Source organism: Anneissia japonica, unplaced genomic scaffold (genome assembly GCF_011630105.1).
Source record: "Anneissia japonica isolate Jap-2015-1 unplaced genomic scaffold, ASM1163010v1 scaffold171_len658169_cov177, whole genome shotgun sequence".
In the NCBI taxonomy this organism is placed as follows: domain Eukaryota; kingdom Metazoa; phylum Echinodermata; class Crinoidea; order Comatulida; family Comatulidae; genus Anneissia; species Anneissia japonica.
In genome coordinates this window covers 215,624-227,959 of record NW_022733907.1, presented here as the reverse complement: position 1 = coordinate 227,959, position 12,336 = coordinate 215,624, and the positions used below count along the sequence as shown (strand labels likewise).

The 12,336-nt window shown below is 33.0% G+C and overlaps 1 protein-coding gene across 1 annotated transcript in view; it reads right to left on the bottom strand.

Moving 5' to 3' along the window:
- Positions 1 to 6: 6 nt before the first annotated feature.
- Positions 7 to 12,336, bottom strand: part of LOC117116255 (transient receptor potential cation channel subfamily A member 1-like) — a 59,202-nt gene continuing 46,872 nt past the window's right edge. The window contains exons 19-26 of the mRNA XM_033260254.1: positions 9,560 to 9,672; positions 8,867 to 8,873; positions 8,490 to 8,652; positions 6,405 to 6,602; positions 4,984 to 5,169; positions 1,619 to 1,725; positions 1,209 to 1,337; positions 7 to 950 (exon numbers count right to left, since the gene is read on the bottom strand). Coding sequence (XP_033116145.1) covers positions 893 to 950; positions 1,209 to 1,337; positions 1,619 to 1,725; positions 4,984 to 5,169; positions 6,405 to 6,602; positions 8,490 to 8,652; positions 8,867 to 8,873; positions 9,560 to 9,672 — 961 coding nt within the window. The 3' untranslated portion in view covers positions 7 to 892. The remainder of the gene's footprint in view (positions 951 to 1,208; positions 1,338 to 1,618; positions 1,726 to 4,983; positions 5,170 to 6,404; positions 6,603 to 8,489; positions 8,653 to 8,866; positions 8,874 to 9,559; positions 9,673 to 12,336) is intronic.

Below are 12,336 nucleotides of genomic sequence, written 5' to 3'. Positions count from 1 at the left end.
GTATCTAGATCTAGATATACATATCAATACACTCTAAACTACCTACAGACAACCACTGAAGACATACCACAAAAAATAACCATGTAAAGACAGCATATGTCAATTATGTAATATAATTACTCTAGGGTGAGGTTCAAAATACCAAGAATGTCGGAAATAATATATCCCTCTAACCACCTACATTGCCATGCTTCTAACTAGCGATAGGCCTATTTATTTCATTTATTGTAGTAAGTCTAACCAGAGAGATTACATAGGTGAAACAGTGGCTAAAATCAAGACAAGAATTACAAAATTACAGATGTAAGGCATGAGAAAATCAGTCGCAGCTCATCTAAGTCTCGCTAACCATAATGCTAATGACACGCGCTGCGAAAATCCGTTGGATTTCGTCGCCTAAAACCCATACTAAAAGTTTAAATACAGACACGGACTCTCTGCCAGTGATTATATAATCATTACAGATGACAACATCTGTAACCTATAGTCTATACACTGTTTGCTACCACCACTGTTATATTCTTACTAAGTTTGTTACCGCCCATGCTTTCTTTGTTGACAATTGAGTTTCCAGAACTTGTAGATACAGTAAGTAGCACTGACGGGTATCACTTATGCCGATGAAGTCCGCAAGAGTGGACGAAATATTCATGTTAAATATATCATGTTCCAAAAATACGTCAACCTGACTAGTTCTTTTTATCATTGTTATTGCCTTCAACGTGCTACAATATTTCACAATGATACATTTTTATATAATAGGCCTACATAAAAGATCGGAGTTGATTTGCAAATGTCGTCACAATAATAATAAGGCGTTTCTTCCCTGATCGTGGTAAATCTCATTAAAGACACCCTGACAAACCACGTTTACAATTCTTGTAAGGTCACCTTACTTTTGCTTTTCTCGTCGGGCCATTGTCAGTCGAACAACTTGTGACATATTGTACCTAGATTCAAATGAATAAATACATTAAATATTACTCAACTCCTAACAATTCAAAACGTGTAAGCCTATTATCATAGTTAATTAATCCTGATATGGTTAATCAGTATTTGGCAATACTTATATTTTGGCGAAACAACATATTTAGCAAAACCTTTGGAGGGCTTACGGTACCTTGGTTAACAAACTTAAATTTCAAACTCGTTTCTGTGTAAATAAACCAACAAATTGTTATTGTGGATGATAATCATGGCGAACATACCTTCGTAGCTCAGTAGACGGTTTTTCGCCCTCGTCCATTTCCTCAGATTCTGTAGTGATTTCCATTCGTTGTACGATTAACTTTAAAAGTTCACTCTGTTTCTCCAATGTGTTGCACATATATTTCAACCTGCATGGAAATGTTTAAACAGCATGCTGTATTATTATTATTATTTTTTTTTTTAACATGAGATTATGCAGAATATATTTTTCCAACTCCTAACCAAAAATGTCATGTATTTGGCTTTAAATATCAACACATTGTTTAAAAGATGGATGTATGGGAAAAAAAGTAGCCCCGAGAAGAAAATCAACATGAAAGAAGCATCCAACTGTTACATTGAACTATCCACTAAGCATTCAGTATTGCTTGTAAATAGACTTAATACATTATAATGTTTATAAGGCTACCTGGTTTTGATCTTATTCACTTCCAGGGCCGTACTGTCGGGTATTTCGTCATGGTACATCGTGTGCTGACTATTATTTTGTGTTGTCCCTACTATCCTGTCAAATGTCTGAAAAAACAATTGAGGCTTAAAATATGAGACAAAACTAAAACACAAAGCGAATGGAATGTTGATATTGATCCCTATTAAATTCGTTACTGAATTTAGTTTAGGCCTACTTCGGCAGAAACAGGATTGGCCTAATTACAGACCAAATACAAATACTACCGAAATGTATCAATAGGCCTAGCCCCACACGTAAATAGGTATAACGTCTAAGATTCATAATTCATAATTTTATTTTCCTCACACGAGATGGCAATTAACAAAGGGAATCTTCTCTGTACATGTGTCAATAGCATACACTGTAAACAAGATGCAAAAACATTGTAGAAAAGCATAATAACAATAACAACAATAACATCATAATGAAAATAGTATATGAATAGCAGTAATCCAGTAATAATAATAATAATAATAATAATAATAATAATAATATTAACAATAATAATAATATTAACAATAATAATAATAATAAAAATAATAATAATGATAGTAATCATAAAATAGTGATCATAATAAAAATAACAATAACAATAGCATTAACGGTGAAAAGTACAAATTATTGATTTCTAAATGTCATCAAGAGATTTTTTCGGAATGTGGTGATAGATGGCGATTGTCTGCAGGCTAAAATGAGGTCGTTCCATAGCAAGGGGGGTATTGTGAAAAAATGAAAAATGCAGTGCGTTAGTGCATGCAGGAGATGTGGTTTGCGTGTATTAAAAGATAAAAGAGGTATCCGAAATGTTAACATAGCCATGAATAATTTTGTAAATGAACATAAGGCAAAGGAAATTTCTTCTGTCTGTAATAGATAAAATGCTAAGGTGAGTAAGGCGGTTCGTGTAGTGAATGCATCCGGTTTGGTGTGGGATTTGTGGAGTTTAAAAAATAGCGAGTGAAGTTTCTTTGGACTGTTTCAATTTTTTCAATATTTAATTTAAGGTGGGGATTCTAGACAGTGCACGCTTACTCCAATAATGGCCTAACTAAAAATTTAAAAAGAACAAGAGAAAGAGGATGTTGGCTACAAGTACGTTTGATAAAATTAAGTGTGCGCAGGCTTTTGTGAAGTAACCATATGTGCGTTCCATTTAAGGTCGGATGTAATTTACAAGGTATTTATTGTAAATTTACAAGGTATTTCTGCGTGGTAACTAAAGACAGAGGGGTAAAATTTATGGTATAATTTGTATGGATATTTTTCTTTCTGGTGATACACATGGTTTTACATTTGCTGCAATTAAGGGTCATGCTATTAAGATGGCTCCATTCAAAAATGTTATTAAGATCATTCTGGAGGGTGATATGGTCATTGGCGCATCGGATGGGTCTGTAGATAAGTGAGTCGGTAACAAAAACGCACATTGAGATCTGTTAGTTAGGAAAGTGTTTGGTCCAAGAAGACCACAGTTGCCTCGAGAAACCTATGGCATGTAACTTAAGGAGTGGTTACATTTGTCAAAAGCCTTAAGAATACGGCATGAAAATTGCAAGGTTTATCTTTGTTAAGTTCTTTGGCCCAATGATGATAAACTTGGGTCAAAAGAAACGGAAACTAAATTAAAAAGGTGAGATAATGGCATTGTCATTAGATTCAAGGAAATTATAGACATGATTATAAATAAGGTGCTCCAGGATTTTACAGATGACAGATTTTAGTGCAACTGGGCGATACATTTTGATGTCCTTTTTGTCACCTGTACCTTTGTATATGGGGAATCACACGAGGTTTTTCATGCAGTGGGTATGATACGAACGGCAAGGCTAATGGTTAATAAATCAGCAAGAGAACAAGAAATGACATCTGCTATGGGCTTAATGGTTTTAGCAGATATGCCATCAAGACCAGGTGAGCTATTATTTTTAAGCTTGATAATAATACTATGGATAGACTCAGGAAGTATGAAAAGGTCTTCCATAGGTGAGTTATATGCAGGGTAATCAGAGTAAATTGGCGATACATCATAGTAAAACATTGTTTAAAATAAGTTTATGCATTTAGTTGCTGTAGTCATCCACTAATCATACACTGTAGCTCTACACAAAATCTGATGGAGGATTGACATTCCGTTTATTCTGAACAAACGACCAGAATTTCTTAGGATTATTATACTTAAAAGTATCTCCAAGCTTATCTAAGTATAACTTGTAACTATTTCTAGTTAGTTGACGAAGCTTATTACTATAAGATAATTCTGTTTTTATTTATTATTATAAGATAATTATGTTTTTCTAAGGACTTTGGTTATATTGCCCATAGACAACTAAAGACTTCCATAGTTAACTTTTAATTATTGTGAAACCCAAGAATAGTTACCAGTAAATCGTCATCCCTGACCGGTTTAATTGAAATTACACAGCTGTTGTTATGTTAGCAGACCTGCAGGCCTCTTTAAGCAGCCCATATTTGCACGCCAAGTTGAATTACTACTGAAATATTTTATTTACTATAGGCCTAAATATTTGAAGACTAGATTCATATCAAATACATCTCAACCGAATTTATTAGATGATAAATATGAGAAAGAGAAAAAAACGGACGACTGAAGTAAAATAAAAATAATGTTCTGGTTTCAAAAGAAGTCTGTCTGCTGCCCTCTAACATATACTTTTATATAAAGTTCTGAACATTTTACTACAGTACTTTTATCTGACATGACACTAGTTTCCGAAAGCGTTCTTCTTCATATAAAAAGCATAAAACCATAGGCCTATAAGGTGAAACAGCACATCATCAGCGTTGATGCAAAATTGATTGTACATAATAGAGGCGTTAAATTTATTTATTTATTTATTATTATTATTAGTTATTATTATTATTATTATTATTATCATCATCATCATCATCATCATTATCATTATCATTATCATTATTATTATTATTATTATTATTATTATTATTATCATTGTTTGTTTATTTTTTTGTTTTATGTATCTGCCTAGGCCTATATAATATATATTGTATACATTTAATAATTTAATTAGAAATAATTATTTAAACTAATTGTTAAACAAATATACACATTTCTGAAGTTCATCTATTGTGGTCTCCATTAATATTATTATTATTAATTTTATTATTATTATTATTATTATTATTATTAATAATAATAATATTCTTATTATTATTTTAAGTTAAAAAGCAATAATAAAATGACATTCTATCCCCCAACCAAAAAATCGTGACCACAAAGTTTGATGTAAATTGATAAAACTGCAGGAGTAAGTTTGTCTATGGTTTAGGGAGCTGTGTTTTCTTACTTGAAACAAAGAGCTGACTCTACATATCTGATTTGGATAAATGACGTATTCTTTCTTTTCAATCCATTTGAGAAAGCGAAGTGGCATCTTAGCTTCCATGTCTGTATGCGATTCAACTTGCATCGCTAGTCGTTTTAACTGTGCGTTTCGTTGGATACCCGCAATATCTCCTACAGCTAAACCGATCTAAATAAAACAAATATTAAAACACATTTTTACATAAATATATTACATGGCGGCTAATCTAAATATCACAATATTTCTAATGTTTTAAAACGTTTCTATAAAGTTAACTGCTTGCTAACATTATAGCATGGACCTAATAATAATGTTAATAGGTCCACATGATTAAAAAATACTGGAATACTGGAAGCACTTTAAAATTAGGGATGTACTCATCGCCTACTAGTTCCAGAGTGATCTTTTGGATCCCGATAGCCCTAGTTCCAGAGTCACATGTACGATCCCCGAGATTTAGAGAGATGGGACCCAGTATGTTTCCAGAGAAGCAACATTTTCATAAAATCATTTAGCATCTTGCTTCTCCATTTTCAAATGGCATTTTATACTTTTCTTTACACGTTAACAATCATTAATCATTTGTATATAACTAATAAGTCTAGAGTTTTTTTTTTTTGTTTTTTGTTTTGTTTTTTTTTAGATTTCCAAATTTTCATTGTCATCTAAATAATAATAAATCTTATTTAATATAAATTGATAAAAAGGACATACAAATATTGTAGGCACCATAAAATGGCAATATAACACCGTTTGTTGATTAAAAAAAATTTTTAATCTAATTCTAATTAGCCTGCCTTGTTATATTTATATCCATAAGCCACAGCCATGATAACGCACGTTATGTTCTAAAATTTCTAAGCAACTGGGAGATTTGTTATCAAAGTTATAAAGCAAAAATCAGTGTAACTATATACTAAGGAATAATATTGAATATTGCTACGTCTTTACCTATGATTTTAGAAAGTCCTTTGCAAATGACAAATAATATTTTACATAAAGAACAATTGTGAGCCAATTCTCTTTAATGAGAGGGCTACATTAGCTCATCAGGAAAGCCCGAAAAGCTTTAAGCCGTAGCCGTAATAATAATGAAGATGACGATTATGCTGATAGTGATATTATTAAAATACTATTTTTATTATGAAATTATTGTTCTTGAATACACATAGTATTTTTTTATATCTGTTTTGGAAGAGGACACTATACCGTATTCATTTATTGGATAAAAACTATTTATATAGAATTTGGATTTTAGTGTAATTTGGAAGGTTAACATTAGTAGGGATTTCATGGCCCTTGAAACCGTATCTGTGTTGTGTTCATTTTATTTATTTTTAATTTCCTCAATGCAGGATCACTAATTATTAACAAATGACGAAGGTAACTCTTCAAAAACTTACCAGCAAGTTCATCAGCAAAATTGGCATAAAGATAATAAAACACGTAAGCATTGTAAAGGTCATGGCTGGAAAGTGCAGCGTAAATTTGCTCTCATCCGTTGCAGGCGAGATGAATGAGTTGATAGAATCAATTTCGCCTAACATCATCGCAAGAACACGAAACAACGATATGCCGGGACTCCTGAATGCATGATTGTCCTTTAAACAAATAGTTGTATTTTTTTTAATAAAGCTATAATATAGCTCTAGGTCAAAGTAACCACAAATGTTATAACTTGTCAACCACAAATATAAAAAATAACCACAAATGCAGAAGTCTGTTTAACCACAAATGTAAAAAATGTTCGCTCACAAATGCAAAAATATCTATTTTTACCTCAAATATCATAACCGCAAATGTAAAAACTCACTGTAAGATAAGTTATATCAGATGTGTGTGTTTGTGAGGTTTTCCTATTGCATTAACATCTTTAAAATATTGAAAGACCATAATTAACTGCTATTACCTTGTAGGTTAATTCGAACACAACTGCGCTGATTACTAGCTGCAACATTATGGAATTCTCCCAAGGGAGCTGAATATGTGTTGCAGGGGTGGCGCCAGAGGGAGGGAGCCCCCCCTCGGGAGTGTTGGCACTCCCCGTCGGGGAAAAAAGCACAAATCGTAGGGGAGGAAAAAAAAAACCTTCAGGCAAATCCTGGCGCCATCCCTGATGTGTTGCATAGTGTTTGATCAAAAGACCGGGGTAGCAATGTGAAGCGCTTAGAGGCTTTATGCATGAAGCGCTATCTAAGACCGACATTATTATTTATTATTATTATTATTATTATTATTGTTATTATTTCTTATTATTATTATTATTATTATTATTATTATTATTATTATTATTGTTATTGTTATTGTTATTGTTATTGTTATTATTATTATTATTATTATTATTTAATATTATTTTATCTTTTTTAATTATTATTATTATTTTATTATTGTTATTATTATTATTATTATTATTATTATTATTATTATTATTACGATTTGCATAGTGTCTGCGTGTCATTTACCTCATTTTGAGCGAGTACACAACTAACATTTTTATGTATCAATCGATTTTACGATAGCATGTTTTGACAAAAAGAAAACAAAAGCTAGTAAATGTATAAGAACTGAATGTGTTTTGACATAGAACTAACAAAATTCATAATTCAAATTAATTATTTTTGCGGTTGACATGATATTTGTGGACCCTATAAACGTTTTTTCTTCTATTTTTGGTCAGACTCCTCTTTTATTTAATTTTCCTAGTTGGTGTCATTATTAGACTCAGTAAACTTCTGGAAAAATTTGAGTAATATAATAATTGTACCAATAATTATATCAAGATCTTGCTGCATCAATTTTTTTATCACTTTTTGTCTTGATGTTTCTGTATATGAAGCAGTAATCTTCAAAGAATGTTATTATGCCACCCACTTTTATCTTGAATATCGTTTATAACAAGAAGAAATAAATGTAAAGAGAAGGTGGAGCGTGTTACTCGTACCTTAAACTGGGCCAGGGATGGCACAGGGGGAAGCCCCCCCCCCGTCGGGAAGAGCTGGCAGCCTGGCTCCCTGTCTGGGAGAAAAACCACAATTTGTCGGGGAGAAAAAATGTACTGCAGTAGTAAGCACCAACCAGGAGAATTATATTGTGTTGAGCTTTGAGTTTTACTACCCACCACAAAAAGTTCAGTTTTCAACACTAAGATAGCCTTATTTTCAGTTGAAGTAATAACATTTTGTACTTTATTTTTATGTTGATTCTTGGATCTAGGTTTCCTAAACTGTCATTTAGGACTTGAAGTGTCGGTATGTTGAAAAGGTGGAGTAAAAAAAGGTTGCAGGTTCGAATCCCACAAGCGGGATTTTTTTCAACTTTTCGTAAAAGAGCTATGCTTGATACGATTATAACAACTTGTTCCTATTTCAGCAATGTTATTATATTATATTTTAAGGCTTATAATGTGTAAGTAGTTGCATCACATATATTATATATTAAATATATACATATTAAATCTGTAAATATTTAAAAATATGTGGCTACCTTACCTCCTGTTTAAGCAATAAATAGAATGCCAATCCAAACGCAATGATCAACATTGAGAAAACCATTAAAACCTGTACCATAGTTTTCGTGATCTCAATAAACATCAACACAAAGATTCCACTAACGTTGAACCTGTAACAAATTATATTCTGTGAAACATCTCTCCTGAATCACACATTACATAATACATTTTATTCTATAATATTGTATAATAAATTATGTAAAATATTACACTCTACAGTATGTACATATATACCTCCTGTTTAAGCAATAAATAGAATGCCAATCCAAACGCAATGATCAACATTGAGAAAACCATTAAAACCTGTACCATAGTTTTCGTGATCTCAATAAACATCAACACAAAGATTCCACTAACGTTGAACCTGTAACAAATTATATTTAGTGACATGAAACATCTCTCATGAATCACACATTACATAATACATTTTATTCTATAATATTATATAATAAATCTATTATGTAAAATATTATACTCTACAGTATATATATATAGATTGTATATATAGTGTATATATATAATAAGTAGAAAAAATATATATATAATAAGTAGAAAAAAAAGAAATAACATTCTTCAGAAAATGACTACTTTGAATCATAGATTTATTTAAAAACAAAATGATTTGCGAAACATTATTTCGAACATTATTTCATTAAGGCTAATGATAAAGGTGGCTCGATGATTACCGGTATATAAAGGATGCAGAAAATAAGCTTAATAATCTTATTCTTTATAGGAATGTATTGTCTACCGACCACTCATTCATTTTCCATTGTTGTCGCCGCTGATGTTACATCGATCATTACGTTAATCCTAACTCATAAAAATTATATATTCAATAGTAAACACTATTTGCAGATAGAAGGTATGACCATGGGTACCAAAATGACTCCTTCGTACGCCAACATTTCCATGGCCGGTATCGGGTACAAACTCCTATCGTCTTCCTCTCTTCTTAAGCCCATTCACTACTCTTGGTACATTGATGATATTTTCTTTATAAGGACTCATGTCCATGCCTCACTCACTGAATTTATCATTCATGCTAACAGCTTTCACAATTAGCATTCAGTTCACTGTTGAACAGGGTGACTGCCAAATCCCCTTTCTCGATGTCTTCGTTAAACTTTATAACTGTCACTCCTATCTTCACTACTCCAGCGCTGGTGTAGTGAAGATAGGAGTGACAGTTATAAAGTCAATCTCTCATCATAAAACGAATCTGTTCAGACTCCTTTAGTCATCTCAACTTCGCAGTGCTGGCTATACCACCTCAATTTAATTAAGTCTCAGATCCAGAATGCCTATTCAGCACCTTGCAAAAGAACTTCTCCAGTACAAACCGAAGTCTATTAACACTTCTCTTGGATTACCAACCCCGTCGCCTATGTTATTCGTAAGGATTTCCCAATCACCCTTCCATTAACCATCTTTTCACTAACCTCCTCTTCTAGTCCAGGGCCAGCCCCACCTTCTGTTACATCCTATCCCCTCACTGTTAACTAGCCCCCATGTGCCATTTTACCGGCAACCACCTATGCAACACCACCTACTGAATTTGTAATATCATTACTGATCACTCCATCAAAGTTGCCTACCACTCCATAAAACCTCCCAACGTCACATGCAATTCCCATATTATAATTTATTTAAAACAGTAGGCCTAGTTAAAGTGTATGTCGTAAAGATAATAACCAGAACCAGAGAAATTGATACGTTTGTAACTATACACGTTGTCCATAGTGTGCAACCACTTTCGAAAATATAACTTTGTAAGAAAACGGAACACATATGGTGCCATTGGAAAGGGCAGCGTCAAGGAGAAAAATTATATACTCTATTATGCTAATTAATGTTCTCATTGGCATCGGAGAACTACTAGATAATGATTGGTTCACTTTATAGCAATCCTTTCTGGCCAATTGAGTTATTTTTTTTTCTCTCAGTTCTCTGTCAGTTTCATTATTTTCTGAATCAAATAAATGAAATGAAATGTTTGTTTTTTTTCATATTGTTAGGCTCTAAGTCGATTAGAAATGCTTTTGAAATCACAAAATCGTCATAGTTCCAGGGGACTTTGCCGCTGGGCATCCTCCGAGAGATTTTCAGCAACGTCCGACCACGCTCTCATCGTGGACATCGGCATCTCTGTGGTGGACATCGGACCCCTCCCTCCCTGGCGCCAGCACTGAAATGGAACCTTAATTATTTCGATCTAGAATGCCTGAAAAAATATTGTAAACTAGAATAAACAATACACGGAGCTCTGTGAGCGCTTTTGCTGAGGCAGAACTTTAATTAGCATTTGAAAACAAAAGATGTTAACCATATGATCTTCGCTTTCCTGAATTTATTACAGGTCTTCATGGCAAAGATTAGGTACCAGCACGGGCCATCATAGCAAAGATGAGGTACCAGCAACTCAGTCATCATCACATTCATGTTGATGTAGGCCTATGCTCTCGGTTACCTGTGACAAAATCACCTTCTTGGTTTGATAACATGGCTTGAGTTACCAAATAAAAAATGGAGAACTAATTGATAATTAAACTCAGAAAGTATAGTTTTGTGGGTGAAATATTCACGATGCACGGTAGTAGCATGGGGATTGTTACCTAACCTGTTCGCTCTGAATTTTCGATTTGGTCAGTCGCCAAGAAAATGATTGGTTTTCTCCTATACTCCACTAGTGTTAGACAGCTTCTCGTCCCCCCTCCCCCACCCAAATAAATTATATCCCAGATCCCCTTCCCCATCCTCTGTTGCCTTACAAATCGAATATCCACACTTTTGAATACACATTAATCACCTTACAAATCGAAGATCCACAATTTTGAATACACGTTAGTCTATGGATTCAACGAGCGAAACCAATAAAATGTACTAGCTTGTCTAAAAGAGAGAAGTGACCAAGACAACTAAATATAGATCTGTTGGCTAAGGTCGGGGCATTTCTAGGCTAAAGACAACTTAGAGATAGAACCGGATCACTGTGTGTTCCTAGATTGACAGCTACTGTGCATTTTAATAAGATCCCATGCCTAAAGTATAAACAAAATCATAGTGTTTTCTGGAAATGTAAGTTAAGAAAATGTTTGTACTTCAACATGATATGAACCTGTCTAAAGGATCCTTCAAAATAGTAAATTATGTGGTGTAGCGTTTCTCTATTGCCAAGGGCTTCTTATTTGTCGGAAGTGGCATTTCCTAATCACCTCAATTTGACGCGTCTATGAGCGAGTTACCTTGAGAAATGACAAGATGGTTTAATAATCACGCATACACACACGAACCGGCACACCAGCCCCCACTCCCAACACACCCAAAAAAAAGTATACATAACACTCTCCAATTCTTGGCAAGACTGTTCAATCAAACGATATTTTAACAAAATACACACTAAATAAATTTTCTCCCTCATAGATAGGTTTGGTAGTCAATAATATAATCACAGACCATAAATTATAATCATCATTTCCATGATGTCCATCCTAGATTTAGAAAGGTAATTTTACTATTTTACATTGGTCCAACTAATAATATTTCTCATTAATTATAATTAGCATCAGTAATGTTAATTAATAATAAGTATTATTACTATTACTATCAATGATTTTAGTTTGATAATAGGTCAAAAAAGAAAACCAGTACATATTCATTAAAAAATCCAGTAAAGAAATCATCATGACCATCTTAATTTACATCATCAATATAAACATAAATAGGCCTAAACATATAATCATTAATAGCAATGGAATAATTGTAACCATGGCCTTTACCTAGCCATAAATATAAAGTAGATGAAGAACCAAAAAGCCTATATAATG